The sequence below is a fragment of the Cherax quadricarinatus genome, chromosome 80, assembly GCF_038502225.1.
Source record: "Cherax quadricarinatus isolate ZL_2023a chromosome 80, ASM3850222v1, whole genome shotgun sequence".
Lineage (NCBI taxonomy): Eukaryota > Metazoa > Arthropoda > Malacostraca > Decapoda > Parastacidae > Cherax > Cherax quadricarinatus.
Window position 1 is genome coordinate 14,514,476 of NC_091371.1, and position 27,500 is coordinate 14,541,975.

Below are 27,500 nucleotides of genomic sequence, written 5' to 3' on the forward strand. Positions count from 1 at the left end.
CTTAGTTTATGGTGATTTTGGTGGTGTTTTGAGTGTATTCAGTGGTGTTTTAGTATTCAGTGGTGTATATGGGAGTACTCAAATGGTGTTTTTGGAAGTGTTTCAGTGTTGTTTGGAAATGTTCAAAGGTGTTCAAAGGTGTTTTGAGTGTGTTCAAATGTTGTTTTTTGAAGGTGATCAAGGGTGTTCAAGGGTGTTTTGAAGGTGTTCAAAGGTGTTTTGAGGTTATTCAAAGGTGTTTTGAGTGTGTTCAAATGATTATGAGAGTGTTTTGAATGTATTCAAAGGTGTTTTTGAAGGTGATCAAAGGTGTTTTGAAGGTGTTGAAGGGTGTTTTGAGTGTGTTCAAGGGTGTTTGAAGGTGTTGAAGGGTGTTTTGATTGAATTCAGCGGTGTTTTAGTAGTAATCAGTGGTGTAATAGGGAGTACTCAAATTGTGTTTTTTGGAAGTGTTTCAGTGTTGATTGGAAATGTTCAAAGGTGTTTTTGAAAGTGTTCAAGAGTGTTTTGAAGGTGTTCAAGGGTGTTTGAAGGTGTTGAAGGGTGTTTTGATTGAATTCAGCGGTGTTTTAGTAGTAATCAGTGGTGTAATTGGGAGTACTCAAATAGTGTTTTGGAAATGTTCATGGGTTTTCTGGGATGTGGGTGTTGTGGGTGTTGTTGTCGAACTAGAGATACCGAAAAAAAAAATGTTATAAGTGGGTTGTTGTTGGGACTTTTTCTGATGAAATTAGATAAAACGAGAAAAAATTGTGGGTGTTGTGGGTTGTGGGTGTTGTGGGATGTGGGTGTTGATCTTAGTTTATGGTGATTTTGGTGGTGTTTTGAGTGTATTCAGTGGTGTTTTAGTATTCAGTGGTGTATTTGGGAGTACTCAAATGGTGTTTTTGGAAGTGTTTCAGTGTTGTTTGGAAATGTTCAAAGGTGTTCAAAGGTGTTTTGAGTGTGTTCAAATGTTGTTTTTTGAAGGTGATCAAGGGTGTTCAAGGGTGTTTTGAAGGTGTTCAAAGGTGTTCAAAAGGTGTTTTGAGTGTGTTCAAATGATTATGAGAGTGTTTTGAATGTGTTCAAAGGTGTTTTGAAGGTGTTCAAAGGTGTTTTGAAGGTGTTGAAGGGTGTTTTGAGTGTGTTCAAGGGTGTTTGAAGGTGATGAAGGGTGTTTTGATTGAATTCAGCGGTGTTTTAGTAGTAATCAGTGGTGTAATTGGGAGTACTCAAATAGTGTTTTGGAAATGTTCAAAGGTGTTCAAAGGTGTTTTGAAGGTGTTGAAGGGTGTTTTGATTGAATTCAGCGGTGTTTTAGTAGTATTCAGTGGTGTAATTGGGAGTACTCAAATTGTGTTTTTTGGAAGTGTTCAAAGGTGTTTTGAGTGTGTTCAAATGTTGTTTTTTTTGAAGGTGATCAAGGGTGTTCAAGGGTGTTTTGAAGGTGTTCAAAGGTGTTTTGAGGTTATTCAAAGGTGTTTTGAGTGTGTTCAAATGATTATGAGAGTGTTTTTTGGGGTGTTCAAAGTAAAGTGTTTGAGTTAGTTTTTGTGATAATGTTGTGAAGTCTGGAGACTGAGGGATGAGTTGTAATTTAATGAAATGTGTAAGTGCAGATAAATTAGAGATGTCAAATCTTATTTGGGAGTACTCAAATAGTGTTTTGGAAATGTTCAAAGGTGTTTTGAGTGTGTTCAAATGTTGTTTTTGAAGGTGTTCAAGGGTGTTCAAGGGTGTTTTGAAGGTGTTCAAAGGTGTTTTGAGGTTATTCAAAGGTGTTTTGAGTGTGTTCAAATGATTATGAGAGTGTTTTTTGGAAATGTTCAAAGGTGTTCAAAGGTGTTTTGAAGGTGTTGAAGGGTGTTTTGATTGAATTCATCGGTGTTTTAGTAGTATTCAGTGGTGTAATTGGGAGTACTCAAATAGTGTTTTGGAAATGTTCAAAGGTGTTTTTGAAGGTGTTCAAGAGTGTTTTGAAGGTGTTCAAGGGTGTTTGAAGGTGTTGAAGGGTGTTTTGATTGAATTCAGCGGTGTTTTAGTAGTAATCAGTGGTGTAATTGGGAGTACTCAAATTGTGTTTTTTGGAAGTGTTTCAGTGTTGTTTGGAAATGTTCAAAGGTGTTCAAAGGTGTTTTGAGTGTGTTCAAATGTTGTTTTTTGAAGGTGATCAAGGGTGTTCAAGGGTGTTTTGAAGGTGTTCAAAGGTGTTTTGAGGTTATTCAAAGGTGTTTTGAAGGTGTTCAAGGGTGTTTATGTGAGTATTCAAAGGTGTTTTTTGAAGGTGTACAAATGATTATGAGAGTGTTTTTGGGGGTGTTCAAAGTAAAGTGTTTGAGTTAGTTTTTGTGACTTTTTTTTTTTCTGATGTATTGTGTCCCCTTAATAACTTTAATGAACTAAAAGGGTAAAAACGAGAAAATGCCTAGTCTGGAGACTGAGGGATGAGTTGTAATTTAATGAAAGTGCAGATAAATTAGAGATGTAAAATCTTATTTGGGAGTACTCAAATAGTGTTTTGGAAATGTTCAAAGGTGTTTTGAGTGTGTTCAAATGTTGTTTTTGAAGGTGTTCAAGGGTGTTTTGAAGGTGTTCAAGGGTGTTTTGAAGGTGTTCAAAGGTGTTTTGAGGTTATTCAAAGGTGTTTTGAGTGTGTTCAAATGATTATGAGAGTGCTTTGAAGGTGTTTTGAAGGTGTTCAAGGGTGTTTATGTGAGTATTCAAAGGTGTTTTTTGAAGGTGTACAAATGATTATGAGAGTACTTATGAAGGTGTTCAAATGATGTGCAAGAGTATTTATGAAGGTGTTCTGGGAGTATTCAGAGGTGATTTGGGGGTGTTCGAATGATGTTTTTTGGAGTATTTCAGTGTTGTTTGGAAAATGTATAAAGGTATTTTTTGTGAGTATTCAAATGATTTATGAGAGTGTTTTGAAGATGTTCAAAGTAAAAGTGCGTATTTAACTTCGTAATATGTAAAATTGTGAGTAGTGAATTTAACGAAAGTGGATGTAAGCGATGTGGTGACTTTCTGATGCATGTGTCCCCTTATTAACTTTAATGAACTAAAAGGGTTAAAACGAGAAAAATTGGGGGTTATGAGTGAAAATTGTGAGGTGTTGGTTGGAGTGTGAGGGTTTGGGAGGGTGGGTAAAAGGGTAGACAAGATTCAACCTGTGTGCGCGGTCATCACGTGACGTCACTGACCGTCGAGTAAACACATTAATGAGAGGAATAATGACGTCACTGACCGCCGAGTAAACACCCTTCATTAGACCTGTAGTAAGCATGCCCCATAGGAGGAGTTCATTTGAATGCTTACCCCCAGAGGGGGGAATCCAAAAACCTTGATCCAAGGAGATGGAGTCTTGGTATTATCGAGAAATTTTGGGGTGGGAGTGAAAGTGAGAGGGGTAATCCAAAAATTTGATCCAAGGAGATGGAGAATTTCGAAAACCCATAGGGGGGATCCAAAAAATTTGATCCGAGGAGATGGAGTCTTGGTATTGTCGAGAAATTTGAGGTGGGAGTGAAAGTGGGAGGGGGATCCGAGGAAGTGGAGACTTTGATATTGAGAAATTGTTTGGGGATGGGGGGTGAAAGGAGGGGTACCCAAAAAACTTGATCCGAGGAATTGGAGAATTTCGAAAACCCCATAGGGGGGAATCCAAAACTTGTATTATCGAGAAAAAAAATTTGAGGTGGGGGGTGGGTGAAAGTGGGAGGGGTAATCCAAAAATTTGATCCAAGGTGATCATAAGAAATTCAAAAACCCCATAGGGGGGAATCCAAAACTTGTATTATCGAGAAATTTTTGGGATTGGGGGGTGAAAGTGGGAGGGGGAACCTTAAAAATTTGATCTGAGGAGATGGAGAATTTCGAAAACCCCCATAGGGGGGGAATGCAAAAACTTGGTAATATTGAGAAATTTTGGGATGGGGGTGAAAGTGAGAGGGGGAACCTTAAAAACTTGATCCGAGGAGATGGAGAGCACAAGAAAATGAAATTCAAAAAAAATTCGAAAAAAATCGGAAAAAAATTCGAGGCGCGGGGGCGATCCGGATGACGCTGCAGAAGGCGCAGCAGAAGGCGCGGGGGGGTCGCGAAGGGCGCGCGGGGCGGGCGCGGGCGGGCGCGCGGGCGGGCGCGCGGGCGGGGCGCGCGGGCGGGCGCGCGCGCGGGCGCGCGGCGCGACGGCGGGGGTCGCGAAGGGGGGGGGGTCGTGGGCGGGGGTATTGGTTGGGGGGTCAAGGGTGAGGTAGTCTCGAGGGCGAGGTCATGGTCAAAACCGGAAGTAACACCTAGGTGTGAAAAGGTGACCCTCCAGCTGCTGGTCCTAGACCGGATACCTCGCTCAGTGGAAGGCCCAACCGGAAGTTCCTCGCTCTGTGGAAGGCCCAAACCGGAAGTTCCTCCCCCAGTGGAAAGCCTAAACCGGAAGTTCCTCCCCCAGTGGAAAAATCGACTACTTATATATATATATATATATATATATATATATATATATATATATATATATATATATATATATATATATATATATATATATATATATATATATATATATATATATATATATATATATATATATATATATATATATATATATATATATATATTTTAGATTTGTTTTCAGTAATTTAATATTAAATAAACGCAATGAACTATATTTTTTTCGTTAGGTTCAGAATGATTTTGGCGATATTATTGTATACACAAATTTTCACATGTCCTATATGGCAAGATGAGCATTGTTATTTAAGCCAAGATCGCAAGTTCTGCCTATTTGGCACGACATATATATATATATATATATATATATATATATATATATATATATATATATATATATATATATATATATATATATATATATATATATATATATATATATATATATATATATATATATATATATATATATATATATGTATATATAAAGTTATACAAACCTAAGGAAATATTCCTTAGCTTTGTATAAATTAGATTCATTTATAATTAATAAAATTTGGTTAGAGTTTAATAATACATTGAACAAATAATAAACCTTATTTCTTGGGTAGAATGATTTGTTGGTGGGTTGTCGTGAGGACCTGTCTAGTTGGACCAGCGGACCTACTGCAGTGTTCCTCTTTTCTTTTGAGTCCGGTATTGTCTCGCGTCAGGTGTTTCTGTGTTGTGGGAGTTGACTGTGAGGTGTGGTCTAAGCCCTTTTATTGCCTTCCTTTGATGTATTACGTTCATAGTTCCTTGACAATGTGAGTAGTCACGAAAGCGCTTGGAATTTCACTTCTCTTTCACAGTGGTTGTTTTGCATATTTTAAAATCACCTGTTTACTGTGGTCTTATTGCATATATTGCATATATATATATATATATATATATATATATATATATATATATATATATATATATATATATATATATATATATATATATATAGATATAGATAAATAGATAGATAGACATTAAGTTTTGCTCCTACTTTCAACTCGTTGCTTCTATCACTGTTTCATTCCACATTTGTCGTCTGGATTACAAAAAAAATATTAAATCTTTCCCTGGACACGTTGGCAATTGTTCTTTTGTTTCTTTGTTTTTTTCTCCTACTTTTCCAGAATTGTTTTAATAGCTCACGAGAGAGAGAGAATGAGAAAGAGAGAGAGAGAGAGAGAGATTGACCTCTGTTACGTGCCCTGAGGGGTTTCAATGATATTGCTTTTTCTTTTCTGTCTCCTTTACATTTCCTGCTTTAATTCTTTGTATCACTCCTGTAAACACTTTTGGGGACTAGTTACTATTCCTTTCATGGATCCATATTCTCTAGCACCACCGTCTAGGGGATAACTGTGGGGGTGAATGACAAACTGATTCAGCGACTAAATTTGAGTGTAATATGTGGCTGTCTTGAATATTCCATTCTTTGTGCAATGGTCTGTGTCCTTACATATGAGATATTTACATGTACACATTTATGGAAATGGGAAGTACAATGCCTGCACTCTGAAGGAGGGGTTTAGGATATTGGCAGTTTGGAGTGATGTGTAATAGGACGGTATATATATATAATTGGGGACCTGATATTATATTCTATAGGGAGTTTATTACATTATTTCAGGTCATTTTTTTATACTGTATCTTTATATATGCTTCTAAACTGTTGTATCTGGGCGCCTCTGCAAAAACAGTGATTGAGTGAGGTGAAAGTGTTGAAGGATGACGAAAGTATTTTCGTTTTGGGGATTTTCTTTCTTTTGGGTCACCCTGAATAGGTGGGAGACGGCCGACTTGTTGAAATATATATATATATATATATATATATAAGTAGTGGATTTTTCCTCTGGGGGGTCTCCTCCGGAAAAGGCCTTCCTCTGGGGGGTCTCCTCCGGAAAAGGCCTTCCTCTGGGAGGTCTCCTCCGGTTTGGGCCTTCCTCTGGGAGGTCTCCTCCGGTTTGGGCCTTCCTCTGGGAGGTCTCTTCCGGTCTAGGACCAGCAGCTGGAGGGTCACCTTTTCACACCTAGGTGTTACTTCCGGTTTTGACCATGACCTCGCCCTCGAGACTACCTCACCCTTGACCCCCCAACCAATACCCCCACCCACGACCCCCCACCCCCTTCGCGACCCCCGCCCGCCCGCCCGCGCGCCGCACCCGCGCGCCCCGCCCGCGCGCCCCGCCCGCGAGCCCGCCCGCGCGCCCGCCCTTCGCGACCCCCGCCCGCGCCTTCTGCTGCGCCTTCTGCGGCGTCGTCCGGATCGCCCCCGCGCCTCGAATTTTTTTTTCTTATGATCTCCTTGGATCAAGGTTTTTGGATTCCCCCCTACGGGGTTTTCGAAATTCTCCATCTCCTCGGATCAAATTTTTGAGGTTCCCCCTCTCACTTTCACCCCCATCCCAAAATTTCTCGATATTACCAAGTTTTTGGATTCCCCCCTATGGGGGTTTCGAAAGTCTCCATCTCCTCGGATCAAGTTTTTCGAAATTCTCCAATTCCTTGGATCAAGTTTTTTGGGTACCCCCCTCTGGGGGTAAAGCATTCAAATGAACTCCTCCTATGGGGCCATGCTTACTACAGGTCTAAACATCTTCCCCATATTATTTTAAAATGAACTAAAAGTTTCCTCTCATTAAGTTAAATGAACTAAAAAGAACCACGCGCACACAGGTTGAAACTTGTCGATCCTTTTAGTTAATAAGGGGCCATAGTAGTGACGTCACGCACACAGGCTGAATCTTGTCGACCCTATGTCAGTGACGTCACGCGCACAGGCTGAATCATGTCGAACCTTTTTTTTTTAGTTCATTCAAGTTAATAAGGGGACACATATACATCATAGGGAAAACATTTTCATCATCAGAAAGACACATTTCAGGATAACACTAATACACAATATTTTTTCATTATTTATTATACAAGCAATACATCACTCTATTCTCCTACGTTTAGATGGTGGAATATCAGGGTGTCCATAAGCCAAGGATTCATTAGTATTCAAATGATATCTTTTATCATCAAAGGCTGACAAACCTCTCTTATTAATTCTTACCGTACATATTTGACCTTTTACGTTACTTATAGACTTACACGCGAATAATTCTTTATCTACATTTGATAAAACATTCTTATATCTTGCATGTGTTAATAATGGCATAAAATGCGAAGGAATACCCTTGGCTCTGCTGACAGTAGTTGATCTTCCAGCAATCTTGACAGAATACATTTTAGCTTTCAGGGCTATCAACTCGCTAATATGGTTATCACACATTTCAGATTTCAATAACCCCAGCTCCCCTTTTCTACTATCATCATATAAGGGATGCTCAGGGCTGAAATTTGAAAAATCCATATAACCTAACAATGGTTCACTTTTTAACTCGGTGTACAAATCTTTACATTTCAAGCTAAAAATATACGAGTCAGTATCGGTATAAAGAAGTCTTACATCATCACCATAATGCTGTTTTAAAACTTTATACCAAAAATGATACAATTTCTTTTTAGCTATCTCAAGAATTTGAAAACCGAGATAAAGTGGTTGCTTAACTTCTAATATATCTTTATTGAATGTGCAAATCACTCTATCTTGATTTAAATGTGTGATATTTTTTAACAAAGGATCTTTACTCGCTCTAATAAATGCTTTCTCATTATTGATATATCTATATTTCTCAGCATACTTTGTAATATTCAGCAATGATTTCCCATATATGGCGTTATTAGTTAATTTGAAGGCTTTTGACTTGATAGGACATCTTGTAGCTGTTCTCTGTGCAATATTAGTTGATATGAAAGGTTCTAAAAATTTTGTCTGTGTATATTCATATATGGTATGAACCTTTTCCACCTCTAACCCAAGTTCCAGTAATAACTGTAACAATTCTAGACTGATTAAATAATTTTTCTGAGGTAAATGACTAGCCACTAATTTCCCATTAGATTTGGGGATCTTTCTACCTTCATTTTTCAATATAGATTCACAATAAGGAGATAACATCTCTTCTGATATATTCATATGTGATAATATTAAAGGAAGTTCATCAGTGAGTCTAGCTACCTCGGGGGATATGTGCTTGGTATCACATTCTATCCAATATCCCTTTTGTCCTTCACAGGAAACATTACTTAATCCCACATCGAGGATAGCATTCTTCTCGTCATTGGATAATTTTCTGATACCATTCTGTGGAAGAGCTTCAACCATCGCACTAGCATACAAAGAATTGAAATCTAGATATAAAATATGAGTGCCCATTCCACTCTCAACATCAAAATTAGGGTTAATTAGGGGATTATCTGCTTTAGAATACTGATTAATTGCGCAGGTAAACCCACCTCTGAGATTCCTTTTAATCAAGTCATATAATTCATGGGAATATATCATATCTAATCTTACATTAGTTTTCAATAGGAATGCATCCCAACTGAATGATGGTAAACTTATATAATTACTAACGTCTAACTTATAAATATCCTTGAGTGTTTTACGCCACTCCATGAAGACATCGGCTAACAAACCAACATCTGTCTTGAGATATAACATCAAGTAATCTCCTAAAGTCTTACATTTACCCAACTCAAACACTTTCAATGCATGTTCATAATCTTCTTGGCTGATAGCGCTATTTCTCAAAGAATTAAAAAAATGATCTTTACTCGGTAATTTTGTTTCATCGAGCTTCTTTAAACTATCAATATAATCATAACACAAAATTTGTTTTCCTTTACATAATAAAGGTAAGACATCTCGAGGCACATCTTTCAGAATAGTCTCTGTATATTTCAGGGATTTACCTGCCTTGATATGTTGTTCTGCTAACGTGGAAAGAGATCCATTCAATAAAGACAGTGAATCCTGAAACCTAACCTTACCTATGTCTACTTTCAAGAATTTGAATCCTTGTTTCGAATGAATTTCAACGTTATATTTATCAACATTCAATTCCTTTAAAATTATTCCTAAATCATACGACATGTTATGACAAAAAAGCAATAATTTCTCTCTCTTGTCTTTACACTGCATATTACATCGTGCACAATAGGCTCCAATATAATTATTGAAATTTAAAGTATGGTCATGGTGTTTATGTTTGTCCTTGGGTTTTTTGAAGGTGTTACCACATAATTCACAAGTGTTCTGAGAATCATGCCTCATCTTATCCTCCTCTGACATATGGATTTCATGATACTGTCTTCTAAACTTTATTTTATTCCATTCACCACTAACATTTAAAATGAAATGATTAACAGCATCCTCCCCCTTATAACTCTTTATACACACTATTTCTCCTTTGCGATCAAATATAATATAACAATAGGCAATGGCTTTATGACGAGACTCAATTTTACCTGCTGGGAGAGTTGTGTCTAATGCACATTCGAAATCAAATACACCGATATATTCGTTGGAATGCGTATGACTAAAATTTTCAAAGTGTACTGTTGTTCCTTCCGGGGGGAATACGAGAACCTGATTGATTTTACATCCATCTTCGTGGATATCTAACTCTTCCTGTGTATTCAACTTCATCAAACAACTATGACAGTGCTTCTTTACACCTTTTTCTGTCATTATCGTTCTAACATACCCGTCAAAATCTTTGATTAAAACCAAATGTCTTTCATTCAACAATAACGCGCACATAATGTCCTTATATTTCTTATTCCCCTTACGACACATAGCCATAAATGTCCTATCTTGATCCTTTCTTAATTGATAAACATATAATGACACTTTATTTTCCTTCTCTAATATACCTAACTTATCACGCGTAATGGGGAAATCATCTATAGAAGATTTTGCATGATTAAGACAACCTCTCTTAGTATTAACTGCTCTGCGAATATGTTTCCATGACATATTCTTTTTATGACATTGATAGGCGGCAAAAGCACGCAGTACACATAACCCATCATTAATCTCTGGATTAAATACATATTTCTTCCCTCGCAGTTTCTCGGGATATGCCACATATGATCCCACTTCCACTCTGAATTCTACTTTAACATATTCGATACTGAAAGATTCGATTTGATCTATGATCCAGCCAGATCCTTCCTGATCTTGCAACTCTGACTCGTATCTTTCTAATATTGTTCCCACCCATCGATCAAATACTTCAGAGATTTCCTCTTCACTTACTAACTCAAACGCTAAATTTATCACAAATTGTCCATTTTGATCATCACCCGATATGTTTTGACGTAATGTCCTTATAACTATAATTGGGTGGATTCTGAGCGACATTGCTAGAGGCGATCTATCATACATATCTCGCATCTGTTCTATAAAATAATCCCTATAAACATGTAAATACATTCTTAACTCTCTGTTATAAGATGAAGGAACACTATATTTCCTCACTGTATGTCTACCTCTAAAATTCTGGATATATGTAATAACTTCTGGGGTCTCATCTTCACTATTATGCGTGTCAGACACGTCATGCGAGGTAGTTGCTCTCTCATCATCATTAATGGGGGCAGAAGTACCTGCACCTCCGCATTGTGAGGTACCAACACTAGCACTCTCACCACCAAGCTGGGCGACATCACTACCAGGTGTATTTCCTGCAGAGGAAAAAAAAGCATATCCAATTCATAACCCAAAAAAATATTAAGATTTCAATGAACAGAGGAAAAAAAACCACATCCAATTCATAACCCAAAAAAAATATTAAGATTTCAATGAACAGAGGAAAAAAGCACATCCAATTCATAACCCAAAATATTAAGATTTCAATGAATAGAACAAAAAATCTTTTCTCGAGTGACTAGCACAACAAAAGATCACAAATTGGTTACATACCTGTTTCTATAGCCTTCTTCCATAAAGCATCTACACGTGCCCACTCATTATCCAATTGCAATAACCTTTCATTGCGTTGTACACCGCCTTTCTCGATTACCAACGAACGCTGCTTTCTAATCGATAATCTTCTCTTCACCAATGCTTCCAAGTATTTCGAATATATGCTATCCCCTGTTAAGAATTTCACTTATTAACGCACTATCCCAGTAAAAAATTTCACTCATATGCTCCAACAAAAATTAAAAATTTCACTCGTATGCTTCAACAAAAATTAAACAAGAATTTTCTAACAATCTCCTCTTCACCAATTCACTTATTTAACCCATTAATTTCACTCGTATGCTTCAACAAAAATTAACCCAAATTTCACTCGTATGCTTCAACAAAAATTAACCCAAATTTCACTCGTATGCTTCAACAAAAATTAACCCAAATTTCACTCGTATGCTTCAACAAAAATTAAACATGCAAAAACAAGAATTTTCTAACAATCTCCTCTTCACCAATTCACTTATTTAACCCATTAAAAATTTCACTTATTAACGCACTAACCCAAATTTCACTCGTATGCTTCAACAAAAATTAACCCAAATTTCACTCGTATGCTTCAACAAAAATTAACCCAAATTTCACTCGTATGCTTCAACAAAAATTAACCCCAAATTTCACTCGTATGCTTCAACAAAAATTAAACATGCAAAAACAAGAATTTTCTAAGTACAACTTACCTTTCTCCATGTTGTGCGGTTCAGCGTTGGAAGATGAGGTCCTTTAACTTAATGAGAGGAATACTGTGGGGGGAAGATGAGGTCAGTCACGGATGATGGATGGAAGCACTGTCCTCGCTCTGAGTGTCTCATTGAGCTTATATAGGCCGCCCCCTCCTCCCGACACCACGGTATAATGCGGTTCACACCTAAGGTAGATTTAAGATAATCATGAACACCTGGGTCAACACAGGTCAGACAGACAGCATGTTGTGCGGTTCAGCGTTGGAAGATGAGGTCCTTTAACTTAATGAGAGGAAACTTTTAGTTCATTTTAAAATAATATGGGGAAGATGAGCTCAGTCACGGATGGAAGCACTGTCCTCACTCTGAGAGACTCATTGTGGGTCACCCCAACACATGGTGTAATGCGGTTCACACCCAAGGTAGATTAAAGATAATCATCGCCTTACCGAACACCTGGGTCAACTCAGGACAGACAGGCGCCATGTAATGCGGTTCACACCCAAGGTAGAACATAACACCTGCGTCAACTCAGGACAGACAGGCGCCATGAAATGCGGGTAACATCCAAGATAGAATATAATACCAGTATATCCTTACTGAAACACCTATGTCAATCGTCACCCTAAAGCAACTAATTTTGGTGAGGCAGTCCTGCTCCACATTAACTGTGTCCCCTTATTGAACTAAAAGTATTATATATCTTGAAAACCCATTAAGACTTACAGTGTACAAGACGCCTCTCTATGGTAAACACCCTTTTTAGTTCATTCAACTTAAAGAGAGGAAGCTTTTAGATCATTTTAAAATAATAAGGGGAAGATGTTGAACTTGTCAACATACACATCTGCTGACGTTGATATATTTCGTTATCCATCAAGGATTATCATTGCCGGTTATTCGAATAGTGGCAAATCTTATTTCACATCAAAATTAATAAAGTTATACCACGAGAAATTTCATAACATTATAATATGCGGGGTGACATCACATCCCTTAGAACAAGATTCAGAGATAACTCATAAATTAACATTAAGTAACGATATTATCGACCCGCAGAATGTCATTGCATCACCTGATGAAAATACAATAATTATTGTTGATGATCTATTTTTAAAAGCAGGTAACAGTGAAATTATTCTCGAATGTTTTACTAAAGGTAGACATCATAATATAAGCATTATTCTGATTACTCAAAATATATTTCACGGAGGACGATATAGTCGTACCATGGCTTTAAACGCCACGCATTTTGCTTTATTTAAAATGAGGGATCTTGGACAAGTAGAGATTCTGGGGCGACAAGTGTTCGGAAAAAATAAGGAATTTGTAAATATATATAAATCTGCTATAAAACGATCACCCTTTGGTTATTTATTCATAGACCTTGCATTAAATACACCAGAAGCATTACAGTTGCGAACCAATGTGTTACGGCAGGATTCCTACGAAATTGTATACCAATGGAGCGAGCAAAATTAATTGAAAAGGTTTATAGAGATCCTGGATCTGCTGGGTCATTCTCTGGTGTAAACAGTTTATATACAGCTGTAAAAAAGATCGATCCGTCCATAACCTTGAAAGAGGTCAGAAATTTCTTAAATTCAGAAAGATCATATACTTTATACGTTCTTAAACCTAAGAAGTTTCCTCGTAGGAAAATAATTGCTCCTAAACCCAGAGTGATATTAACCTGTGATTTGGGTGATATGTCTAAATTATCCAGATATAATGATGGATATAAATACATTCTCGTGTGTATCGATGTTTTTTCAAGATATTTACAAGCAGTACTCATGAAAAAGAAAGACGGACCGAGCACTTTACATGCATTACAAAACATATTGGAGAATGAAAAGGCGAAGAATATATCGAGATTATTTACAGATAAAGGCAGGGAGTTTCTAAATAAACAGGTACAGAATTATCTCCAGAGTAAGCATATAAAGTTATATCATGTATTTTCGAAAGAAACAAAAGCTTCCATTGCAGAGAGAGGCTTGCAAACGATGAAACGTAAATTATACAAGTATATGACAAGTGCCAATACATTTAATTATTCAAAAGTGTTAAATGAATTAGTAGATGCGTATAATTCATCTCCGCACTCGGGGATTGGCGGTAAAACCCCATTGCAAGTCCATGGTATTACGTCATTGAATGATATAAGGAATCAGTTTCGGATAAATTATAAAAATGGAAGATCCAATAAGAAACGAATCAGTAAGAAATTGGCTGTTGGAGACACAACAAGAGTGACTCTTAGCAGATCATCCGCGTTTAACCGAGGGTTTCACACACAAAATACAGAGGAAATATTTAAAATATATAGAATTAATAATTCTCAACCTATAACAACATATCATTTGAAAGATTTGAAAGGTGAAAAGATTAAAGGAATATTTTATCGCGAAGAATTGACCCCAGTCATACCACCTCCAGAATATATTATCGACAGAGTATTGAAACGAAAAAAAATTGGTGGAATTACGCATTATTTGGTATCTTATAAAGGTTATGATTCCACTTTTAATTCGTGGGTCAAAGAAGGAGATTTGTTGAAGGTACAATGAAAAAATCATTATTAGAAAAATTTAAAGAATTAATTACATTACTTAATAGTCTCCCACGCAATCATCGGAAGAGTTTATTACAACAGTTTAAGAAAACACACATAAGTTGTATCAGTGAGATTTTCAAGAATTTGATTAAGAATAAAATACCATTAGACCCTAAAATATTTAAAAAGTACAAGAACGAGATTAAATCATTAGCTTGTAAGAAAATCGGTTTTCAGCGTAAAAAGAAATATTTGCTGAGTATCAGAGGTGGAAATCTTCTTGGCATTATATTACCTCTAGCAGTAAATATTATTTCGAGATTGTTTAATAAATCATGAAAGAATTTTATCTTGTACCAACTTCAGTTATGAATCGGAAACCTCTCGAGTTAGTAAAATCGGAGGGTGATGAGAATTTAGAAGGAGGTGGTGGTGGTGCATGCTTGAAGCGTGGTGTTAAACGCAAGTTTAAGACTACTCCCGCTAGGCAGGTCAACCCACCTGCTCTCACCTCGGTGAAACCTCAGAAAACCCCAGATTTGTCAAGATTCATGCACATAAGAGTGAGTGCGAGAAATATAGAATATGTGAAATCAATGTTGGTATTATTGCAAAGAAATCCTTTGGTGAGTTGGGATGAGAATGGTGACCTTCTTACCCCCATTACTGGACGTAATATTATTGAAATATTAAATGTTTTATCAGAAAATAATGTGAAATCAGCGAGAAGAATCGATTCTGATTACTTAACAGAAATAAAGCATTTATTAAATATATCAGGTATACATTTTGATTTTGTGAGGAATACAAAAGTGAGAAAACAATTATTACATAAAGGAGGCGGTGTAAGGAGAGAAACATCGTGGATATCATATTAGGTGAGTATATAAACTCTGTGATGTTATGTTTTTATTTAGTGTGTGTTATAAGAGTGTAGAGATGGCTGAACGTCTTCTATACGTGTGTAGCGATTCAAGTCTCGATTTATTTCCCGCCAATACACCTTCGGCTTTCATTAATAAATTATATGACCCCATTATATTAGATAATAAAATTGATTATGAGGTTGCTCTGAAAAATATAATTTACCCCAAGACGCATTATATACCGCAAAAGAATTTGAAGATATGTATTACATATGAGAAATCTACAGTAAATAAATATATGCATAAAATTGATATGAGCAAAATTATTGGAGGTGATATGACAAGGATTTTAGAGGCAATAAATGAGGATATTAATGCAAATCTCTTAATAGCAGTTAAACATACAACGGGTATTATCATCCCCAAAAACTCAATTGTGTTCACATATCATCCAGGAATAAACAGAGTGGTTATTAACTTGAAAAAAAAAATTATAATACCTTCTGATATTACCAGTGCTTATGTGGGGTTGGAATTTGATAAAGAAGGAAGCGATATGCTAGGGTTCTTAGGTAATGAAATTTTGTATGTCTTTACCAATAAAAAAGAGATTATTTTTAACGAGTCTGGTGTGAAGGCGGTAAACCCACCCGATCCTGAATCAGGTATTAATTATATGTTAATATATAGCGATTTGATTGATCCCATTAATTTTGGCGATCAGTTGGTATCTCTTTTGGGAGTAGTTGATATTAATACATTAAGATCTAATTATGACCCCACAATGTATAAACCACTTAATAAAAAGATAATTGATCAAGTGAGTATTAAGCTCGCTGATCAGAAAGGAAGGTTAATTCAATATAATGATAAGTGTTCTACTGTATGTGTACTACATTTAAGACCTATAAAACGAGAGTGAATGATCAAGTTGAGTTAATATTGAACGAACCGTCAAGATGAGAACCAGTTTCTCTCCTCCTTCAGTGGAATCATTCCTGAAACTCTTTGATACTTCGAGGGTGAAAGGGGGAGGTTTAGATGATATTATATTATATAAAGCTAGAGGGAGGGGCGGAGGATTATTGTCATTTCTCGGTGGGATGGCCAGAAAAGCATTACCATTCTTATTGAATACCTTTGCTCCGGGAGTATTACAATACGGGCAAAATGTGTTGAACGATGTTAATAATGGTATTGCATTGAAAAATTCTGCGAGAAATAGAGGCGTAGAAACATTGAAGGGTGTCGGACAGAAGTTATTATCCGGAGGAAGTAGAAAGATTGGTTTGAAACGATTGAAATTTAATAATAAAAGAAACTGGAATATTTAATTAATTTTAGTTTATTGTTAACTGTCATATTGTTAGTATGTCGGCTGGTGCTCTATACGTTACACCAGGGGGGCTCAACGCCCCCGTCCCCACTTATTCTCATTCCATAACTGATGGATTCCCAAAATTACCAGGACATACCATTATTGAATCCTCAATAGCAGCTAGACGCACATGTGAAGTATTACCAGTAAATCAAGGATCTGATAAATTTCTCGAATTTAGAATACAAAGTTCAGAAGGTCATTTTTTAGATTTAACGAGTCTGGCCTTGGAAATGAACATAAATATAACAAATGAGGATGGGAGTGCACTGGGAGACGGAGATAAGGTCATATTTGTGAACTCTATAAGTCAGACAATATTCAAATCTGTGTGTTTGTATCTCAATGAACAACTTATAGAATCGAATCCATTTTATTCATATACGGGTTATATTAAACTGCTTAAGCATTTATCCCCATCAAAATTAGATACATTGGGAAGAATAGCATTCTTTCGTAATAAAGACACAGCAAGTAGTACTATTACAACAGCTGATTTAGATGATATTAAGAAAGACGAAGGTAAATTAACGAATGAAGTGAATACTTGTTTCCCTTTGATGCTGGATGTGAGTAGTTTTCACGAATATATCCTGGATAGTGTCGAATGTCGATTGAGACTTGAAATGCATTCACCCGCATGGGTAATTATGACTCCATTAAGCGGAAAAACATATAAATATAATATTAATTCCATTAAATTATGGATCGATAAAGTTATTCCGTATACGAATGCATTAATTGCATTGAATTCAAGCATGAGGGCAAACCCGCAGGGGTGTGAATATCTGTTCAAGAAGACATTATTTAAATCATATATTCTGGCATCTAATCAAACACAATTGATCGCAGATAATCCTTGGGGACAAGTCATACCCGATAAGATATTTATTATATTAGTTGATATGAAGACATATGATGGAGGATATAATTTTAATCCATTATATTTTCAACATGAAGATTTGAATCATTTCGGGGTTACAATTAATTCAGAAATGATTCTTAATATTGACTGTAAGTTCCCTACCCATGCGAGTAGGTTATATTACGCTACCTTGAAATCTCTGGGTTTGGAGACTGATCATCTGATTACATATAAGAGTTTTCTCCAAGGCAGAACTATATTAGGTGTTGACCTGAGAAGTGAACAGGTTAAGAATGCTATATCTGTCGAGAAGAATGGTAATTTGAGAATAGATATGACATTTGGTAAACCGAAAGATGAGAATAGAATTTGTCTGATGTTTGGTGAAACTAATGCGATTTTAAATATAAATGAAAATAGAACAGTGATAGTGCATACGCGAGTATAGATCATGAATTGTGAAGAAATAAATATTGCCTTGAAACATCATACGGGAAGATACGCCTCGTATTTGGGATGTTTTGCCGCAAATAATATAAATGAAGTTATTATGAGGATAAAAGATAAGCCGGTAATTTTCATCATTAATATATTGAACGATCAAGATGAAAATATGGGTCATTGGATTACTATATATGTGAACAAATACATATTAATATATTTAGATAGTTTCGGGGTGGATTTAAAACATTATACAAATATATATGAGAAAATTATATACAAGAGAAATTTCATGTACGGTATTAATCAGAGGATTCAACATGAAAAATCATTGGTGTGCGGCTTATATGCTATATATTTTGTGTATAAGTTAACAAATTATAGCGTCAAGAAAATTATACCATATTTGTTTAAAGATTTTGGTAGAAATAAATTAAAGAATGACCAATTTATAATGAAATATGCATATGAGCATTTCAATATACCCTCATGTTCAAGTGTATTTGCTAATAATTCAACGTGGAATTATGAAAATCTGTGTAAAATATTGGAATTATAATACGGTGGGGTAGAGGCGTTTAGAGGCGGGGCGAAAGGTTAGAGGCGGGGCGAAAGGTCATAACGCTGCTATAAATGCCCGTGCTGGGTCACTCTTTGCATCTACTGTCATTCAAGTTGGGTCAAGGATGAATCCAATTCAGTACTCCGTTGGAGGTGTCTGCGAGGAGGAGAGAAGACTGCATCCCTGTGTATGTCGGAATAATCCACCTGCGGTAAATGGTAAGTGATTTTTTTTGTTCATTATCTGAGTGAATCTTGTTCTAATATTGAAAAAATCTTTTTTTACACATAAATGATTTTAGAAGTGTAATGTATTAACCAATAAAACTTTTTAATGCAATTAAAGATATGCCTTATTCTTCTTCTAATCGAGAAATTTTTTTTCTTTGCCAGATGCGAATATAATGCGGTTGTTGGAACTTATTCGCGCAAATCAAATCCGACAGGAGCAAATGATTTGCGAGTTGATGGGATTGTTAGGAGCGAGATCCACCCAGCCTCCTACCCATCCATATGGAGATGCTGTTGCTACCCCTCCTACCAACGAGACTTCTCCCCGACCTCATGTGGATGTTGAGACTGTGCCTCCTACTCAGGTGGTTGATGTTAACGCTTTTATCCAGGATATTGTAACTCCTACCCACGCCGAGATCGACCCTTCTCCCCAGTCTCATATGAGTGGAGAATGTGTTAGTAGTTGTTATTGCGATAAATGCGTATGGAGCGAGATGGAATATTTTATGACAAATTCCCAACCTACTTCATGTATGGATGAGGATTCCCCCATTTATTATCCACCAGCTTCCCCCCCAGAAGTTTATTGTATAACAGATGAGGAAGAAGATGACGACCCTGAACAAAATGCACAGAAATTCTACAAGAGAAGAAAAATTACTCTACGTTGATTTTAGTCAATGAATTGTAGCTTTTTTCAATGAAATTGTATTTGTTTGTATTACCAGAAATGTAATGGCTGTATAATAAATAATGAAAAAAAAAAAAAAATATTGTGTATTAGTGTTATCCTGAAATGTGTCTTTCTGATGATGAAAATGTTTTCCCTATGATGTATATGTGTCCCCTTATTAACTTGAATGAACTAAAAAAAAAGGTTCGACATGATTCAGCCTGTGCGCGTGACGTCACTGACATAGGGTCGACAAGATTCAGCCTGTGCGCGTGACGTCACTACTATGGCCCCTTATTAACTAAAAGGATCGACAAGTTTCAACCTGTGTGCGCGTGGTCCTTTTTAGTTCATTTAACTTAATGAGAGGAAACTTTTAGTTCATTTTAAAATAATAAGGGGAAGATGTTTAGACCTGTAGTAAGCATGGCCCCATAGGAGGAGTTCATTTGAATGCTTTACCCCCAGAGGGGGGTACCCAAAAAACTTGATCCAAGGAATTGGAGAATTTCGAAAAACTTGATCCGAGGAGATGGAGACTTTCGAAACCCCCATAGGGGGGAATCCAAAAACTTGGTAATATCGAGAAATTTTGGGATGGGGGTGAAAGTGAGAGGGGGAACCTCAAAAATTTGATCCGAGGAGATGGAGAATTTCGAAAACCCCGTAGGGGGGAATCCAAAAACCTTGATCCAAGGAGATCATAAGAAAAAAAAATTCGAGGCGCGGGGGCGATCCGGACGACGCCGCAGAAGGCGCAGCAGAAGGCGCGGGCGGGGGTCGCGAAGGGCGGGCGCGCGGGCGGGCTCGCGGGCGGGCGCGCGGGCGGGGCGCGCGGGTGCGGCGCGCGGGCGCGACGGGCGGGGTCGCGAAGGGGGGGGGGTCGTGGGCGGGGGTATTGGTTGGGGGGTCAAGGGTGAGGTAGTCTCGAGGGCGAGGTCATGGTCAAAACCGGAAGTAACACCTAGGTGTGAAAAGGTGACCCTCCAGCTGCTGGTCCTAGACCGGAAGAGACCTCCCAGAGGAAGGCCCAAACCGGAGGAGACCTCCCAGAGGAAGGCCCAAACCGGAGGAGACCTCCCAGAGGAAGGCCTTTTCCGGAGGAGACCCCCCAGAGGAAGGCCTTTTCCGGAGGAGACCCCCCAGAGGAAAAATCCACTACTTATATATATATATATATATATATATATATATATATATATATATATATATATATATATATATATATATATATATATATATATATATATATATATATATTTCAACAAGAAATACTTTTTACAATCCAAAAAGGGACAACCAGCCTTATTCAACTAAAAATATGTTGGTTCTCCCTTACCATGAAAACTTGGTTGATATGCCTTCTCTTCTTAAGACTTTTAATATTAAAGTTGTATTCAAAAATCTTGATACAGTATAAAAACTTTTGATAAAGAATTCCCCCCAAAATGCTGATGGATGTGTCTATAAGATTCCTTGTAAAATTTGCGATAAAGTTTATTACGGTCAAACTGGTAAAAATCTCGAACTAAGATTAAAACAACATAAATATAGCATTAGAACTGGACAAGATTCCAATGCTCTATTTATTCATGTAAGAGATTTTAACCATCCAATTGATTTTCAAAAAGTTGAGAAAGTAGTATCAAGCAAGTCCATGGTCGACAGGAATATAATTGAATCTTGTTTCATAAAAAGCAGTTTTGACAATAATATGAATATTTCCTTTGGTTTATATAAATTAGTCCATTTATAATTAATAGAATTTGGGAAGAATTTAATAATACACTGGAAAATAATAATTTTTAAATTTTCTTGGGTAGAATAGTTTGTTGGTGAGTTGTGCAAAGGACCTATCCAGTTGGGTCGGCGCGCGTCAGGTGTTTAACCGTTGTGGGATCTGATAGTGAGGTGTTGGCCAGACCCCTTATATAGCTTCCTTGGATGCTTTACTTTCATAGTTCCTTGATAATGTGAGTAGTCACGAAAGCGCTTGGAATTTCTCTATTCTTTCAGAGTGGTTGTTTTGCATATATATATATATATATATATATATATATATATATATATATATATATATATATATATATATATATATATATATATATATATATATATATATTTTTTTTTTTTTTTTTTTTTTCAACAAGTTGGTCGTCTCCCACCGAGGCAGGGTGACCCAAAAAAAGAAAGAAAATCCCCAAAAAGAAAATACTTTCATCATTCAACACTTTCACCACACTCACACATTATCACTGCTTTTGCAGAGGTGCTCAGAATACAACAGTTTAGTAGCATATACGTATAAAGATACACAACATATCCCTCCAAACTGCCAATATCCCAAACCCCTCCTTTAAAGTGCAGGCATTGTACTTCCCATTTCCAGGACTCAAGTCCGACTATAAGAAAATAACCGGTTTCCCTGAATCCCTTCACTAAATATTACCCTGCTCACACTCCAACAGATCGTCAGGTCCCAAGTATCATTCGTCTCCATTCACTCCTATCTAACACGCTCACGCACGCTTGCTGGAAGTCCAAGCCCCTCGCCCACCAAACCTCCTTTACCCCCTCTTTCCAACCCTTTCGAGGACGACCCCTACCCCTCTTTCCTTCCCCTATAGATTTATATGCTTTCCATGTCATTCTACTTTGATCCATTCTCTCTAAATGACCAAACCACCTCAACAACCCCTCTTCTGCCCTCTGACTAATGCTTTTATTAATTCCACATCTTCTCCTAATTTCCACACTCCGAATTTTCTGCATAATATTTACACCACACATTGCCCTTAGACAGGACATCTCCACTGCCTCCAACCGTCTCCTCGCTGCTGCATTTACCACCCAAGCTTCACATCCATATAAGAGTGTTGGTACTACTATACTTTCATACATTCCCTTCTTTGCCTCCATAGATAACGTTTTTTGACTCCACATATACTTCAACGCACAACTCACCTTTTTTCCCTCATCAATTCTATGATTAACCTCATCCTTCATAAATCCATCCGCCGACACGTCAACTCCCAAGTATCTGAAAACATTCACTTCTTCCATACTCCTCCTCCCCAATTTGATATCCAATTTTTCTTTATCTAAATCATTTGATACCATCATTACCTTACTCTTTTCTATGTTCACTTTCAACTTTCTACCTTTACACACATTCTTAAACTCATCCACTAACCTTTGCAATTTTTCTTTAGAATCTCCCATAAGCACAGTATCATCAGCAAAAAGTAACTGTGTCAATTCCCATTTTGAATTTGATTCCCCATAATTTAATCCCACCCCTCTCCCGAACACCCTAGCATTTACTTCTTTACAACCCCATCTATAAATATATTAATCAACCATGGTGACATTACACATCCCTGTCTAAGACCTACTTTTACCGGGAAGTAGTCTCCCTCTCTTCTACACACCCTAACCTGAGCCTCACTATCCTCATAAAAGCTCTTTACAGCATTTAGTAACTTACCACCTATTCCATAAACTTGCAACATCTGCCACATTGCTCCTCTATCCACTCTATCATATGCCTTTTCTAAATCCATAAATGCAATAAAAACTTCCCTACCTTTATCTAAATACTGTTCACATATATGCTTCAATGTAAACACTTGATCAACACATCCCCTACCCACTCTGAAACCTCCTTGCTCATCCACAATCCTACATTCTGTCTTACCTCTAATTCTTTCAATTATAACCCTACCGTACACTTTTCCTGGTATACTCAGTAAACTTATTCCTCTATAAATTTTACAGTCTCTTTTGTCCCTTTTCCCTTTATATAAAGGGACTATACATGCTCTCCGCCAATCCCTAGGTACCTTCCCCTGTTTCATACATTTATTAAACAAAAGTACCAACCACTCCAACACTATATCCCCCCCTGCTTTTAACATTTCTCTCATGATCCCATCAGTTCCAGCTGCTTTACCCCCTTTCATTCTACGTAATGCCTCACGTACCTCCACCACACTTACATTCTGCTCTTCTTCACTCCTAAAAGATGGTATACCTCCCTGACCAGTGCATGAAATTACTGCCTCTCTTTCTTCCTTAACATTTAAAAGTTCCTCAAAATATTCTCGCCATCTACCTAATACCTCCCTCTCCCCATCTACTAACTCCCCTACTCTGTTTTTAACTGACAAATTCATACTTTCCCTAGGCTTTCTTAACTTGTTTAACTCACTCCAAATTTTTTTCTTATTTTCATTAAAATTTCTTGACAGTGCCTCTCCCACTCTATTATCTGCTTTCCTTCTGCACTCTCTCACCACTCTCTTTACCTTTCTTTTACTCTCCATATACTCTGTTCTTCTTATAACACTTCTGTTTTGTAAAAACCTCTCATAAGCTACCTTTTTCTCTTTTATCACACCCTTTACTTCATCATTCCACCAATCACTCCTCTTTCCTCCTGCCCCCACCCTCCTATAACCACAAACTTCTGCCCCACATTCTAATACTGCATTTTTAAAACTATTCCAACCCTCTTCAACCCCCCCCACTACTCATCTTTGCACTATATATATATATATATATATATATATATATATATATATATATATATATATATATATATATATATATATATATATATATATATATATATATATATATATATATATATATATATATATATATATATGCATGAAATAAGATCACAGTAAATAGTTGGTATCACAATATGCAGAATAATCACTGTGAAAAAAATAGTGAAATTTCAAGTTCTTTCGTGATTTCTCACATTATCAAGGAACTATGCTCATCTAGAGGTGTATACTTCTGTTTATATACACTTGAGAATTTACACTAATGCCTCTTTTAGAGATTTAAGTATTCTTGACTGGATGTGTACAAGTGAAGTGCATCTTTTATCCATCTTGTACTGTAGGTGGTGATCATATCCATTCTTAATCCTCCACTCCTCGGTGCATCTGGTGAGACAATACCAAGGTTCACTTCCTCTTGATAATTTCTAATTACGCCTTGGCTTGGACACATCTTTCTCCACGTCAAAAATTTTGCCAGAACTCTTCTGATCTCCTCACACGGTATCGTGACTGGCCTGATAATATATCAGAAATGATTGCAGTAGTTACTCTGTTGGAGTTTTTGTTTAGAAGCAAGGACATCATGTATAGTGACTCCAGAGCCATTCACATTTTCTAAGCACACTCATGGTATTAATTGCACATCAACTTAAGTTTCTTAGTGTTTCCGCGGCGTAGGAGTTGGCGCCTCTTGTCGTGTTGGCAAGTTTTTTAATAAAAGTTTTGTAATGACCAAATTTTTGTATCTTGTTTGTTTGTTGGTGTCTTTTTACTTGTTAATCTCTCTCTCTCTCTCTCTCTCTCTCTCTCTCTCTCTCTCTCTCTCTCTCTCTCTCTCTCTCTCTCTCTCTCTCTCTCTCTCTCTCTCTCTCTCTCTCTCTCTCTCGCCATCACATCACATACTCATATATGTACATTTATTGTTATTATCATTATTATTTAGGTAACAAGCGGCAAATCCGTATGGGTCACATAGTTGATGTATCTACAAATAGGTAATCACATACACTGAAAGCAGATGGAAACAGGAATCTCTGGTATCTGTTTTCAGCCCCGCCACCTTTTGTCCGGCTCCCTGCTACTAGGATTACAAATATTTCTGGCGTGTAGGTGTGTATAGATGTTCGGGGTTGCGTCTAAGCTCCTGGCTTCCTCTCTGAAACTTCGACCTTCGACATATTATTAATCTCTGGCGTCTCGGGTCCTGAAGGTATATATTGAGTTTGCCTCCACTGTTTGCTCATTCCAGTGTGTGTGTGTGTGTGTGTGTGTGTGTGTGTGTGTGTGTGTGTGTGTGTGTGTGTGTGTGTGTGTGTGTGTGTGTGTGTGTGTGTGTGTGTGTGTGTGTTTGTGTGTGTGTGTGTGTGTGTGTGTGTGTGTGTGTGTGTGTGTGTGTGTGTGTGTGTGCAGGTGGGTGAGTGAAAGTTCACTCACCTGACTACAGGGTGGCGTTGGTGACGACTTGGGTGATGTAAGTAACTTCGCCTTGGTCACTGGCGCAGGTTCCGTTGACCTGTGTCGTTTCCTTGGCCTTTGTGTAGAGTACCATCGGCCGCTCCTCCTTTGACTGAGGTTTTGGCGGCGATTTGGAGGGCTTTGCGAGGAGTCTCTCATTGGGTCTACACTGCCCTGGTCTGCCTCGTTGATGTGGCTCCCTGCAGGGCAGCACTATACTGAAGATTTCGTGAAACTCTTTGCGGAAATTATCGTTGAGCCAACCGTACATGAGGGGGTTAGAACAGGCCGACGACATGCCCATCATGTGACAGATAGCGTAGACGATGAGCATCGTCTCCATCTCGTTGCCGAAGGGGTTGTAAAAGTCGACGACGAGGTTGTAGAGGTTGAGTGGGAGCCACGAGAGGCAGAAGATGAGGGCAATGGTGATAAGAAGGGTATTGGTCTTCTTCATCCTCCTCCCATCCTGCTCTCCCTTCTTGGACGACCTGACGGCGCTGTTGGCCATGCGCCTCTTCAGCTTCCGGCAGATCATAGCATAGGAGATGCTGACGGTGATGATGGGGAGGCAGTACTGCACCAGGATGACGAAAACGCTGTAGTAGCCGCGGCCGTGCTCCGTGGGCCAGTCTTCGAAGCAGAAGTTGACGGAGCACAGGTTGGGCAGGTTGACCTCGTGATGCTTCAGCGTGCGCCAGATGAAGTTGGGCAGCGCCAGCATGAAGGAGATCACCCATATGAGCAGCAGCATCAGCACGGCGCCCACCGTCTTCAGCGACTCTTTCGTCGGGTACACAATCACCTGCACCAAAGATTTATTATTATTAGTCACTGGCAAGCGCTAAACCAGTAGGGGTCATACAACTTCTGGAGGTTGCCAGGTAATTATATTTCATTATTATTATCATTATTGCACAGCTAGAAGTGTGTGTGTACTGTATATACATTAATAATTGCACATCTCTCAGTACATATATACATTAGGATGTATGCAGATGAACAAGGAGGCTTTGGAATGGGTAGGGGATGTGTAAACCAAGTGTTTACATTGAAGCATATATAGAAACAGTATTTAGATTAAGGTGGGAAGTTTTCGTTTCTTTTATGGATTTAGAGAAGGCATATGATAGGGTGGATAGGGAAGCAATGTGGCAGATGTTGCAAGTATATGGAATAGGTGGTAAGTTACTAAATGCTGTAAAGAGGTTTTTATGAGGATAGTGAGCCTCAGGTTAGGGTGTGTAGAAGAGAGAGAGACTACTTCCCGGTAAAAGTAGGTCTTAGACAGGGATGTGTAATGTCACCATGGTTGTTTAATATATTTATAGATAGGGTCGTAAAAGTAGTGTAAATGCTAGGGTGCTGGGGAGAAGGGTGGGATTAAATTATGGGGAATCAGATACAAAATAAGAGTTGACACAGTTACTTTATGCTGATGATACTGTGCGTCTGGGAGATTCTGAAGAGAGATTACAAAGGTTAGTCGACGAATTTGGGAGGTTGTGTGAAGGAAGAAAGCTGAAAGTGAACATAGATAAGAGTAAGGTGATGAAGGTACCAAACGAGTTAAAGAAAAATTGGATATCACATTGGAGGGAGGGAGTATGGAAATGAATGTGTTCAGATAGATGGGAGTAGACTTGTCCGCGGATGAATTTATGAAGGACGAGGTAAATCATGTTACTGATGAAGGAAACAAGGTGAGTGGTGCATTGAGGTATCTGGGGAGACAAAGAACGTTATCCAGGGAGGTAAAGAAGGAAATGTATGAGAGCATTGTGGTACCAATACTCTTACAGTGGAACCTCAAATTTCGAACGTATCACTTACCGAACTCTTCGAAAATAGAACGCTTTTTTCGAACCAACT

At 37.8% G+C, this 27,500-nt stretch overlaps 3 protein-coding genes across 3 annotated transcripts in view; 1 reads left to right on the forward strand and 2 right to left on the reverse strand.

Moving 5' to 3' along the window:
- LOC128702293 (neuropeptide F receptor) overlaps window positions 1-27,500 on the reverse strand; it is a 118,952-nt gene that overhangs the window by 16,270 nt on the left and 75,182 nt on the right. The window contains exon 2 of the mRNA XM_070102163.1: window positions 25,608-26,433. Coding sequence (XP_069958264.1) covers window positions 25,612-26,433 — 822 coding nt within the window. The 3' untranslated portion in view covers window positions 25,608-25,611. The remainder of the gene's footprint in view (window positions 1-25,607; window positions 26,434-27,500) is intronic.
- Window positions 7,361-12,444, reverse strand: LOC138855085 (uncharacterized). Its single transcript, XM_070102161.1, has 3 exons — window positions 12,019-12,444; window positions 11,288-11,461; window positions 7,361-11,049 (listed from the first exon to the last, which is right to left on the reverse strand). Exons 1-3 carry the CDS (start codon window positions 12,026-12,028, stop codon window positions 7,406-7,408), a joined length of 3,828 nt encoding a protein of 1,275 aa, XP_069958262.1. The 5' UTR covers window positions 12,029-12,444; the 3' UTR covers window positions 7,361-7,405.
- LOC138855086 (uncharacterized) lies at window positions 17,962-19,684 on the forward strand. The gene is made up of 2 exons (XM_070102162.1): window positions 17,962-18,911; window positions 19,086-19,684. Exons 1-2 carry the CDS (start codon window positions 18,818-18,820, stop codon window positions 19,595-19,597), a joined length of 606 nt encoding a protein of 201 aa, XP_069958263.1. The 5' UTR covers window positions 17,962-18,817; the 3' UTR covers window positions 19,598-19,684.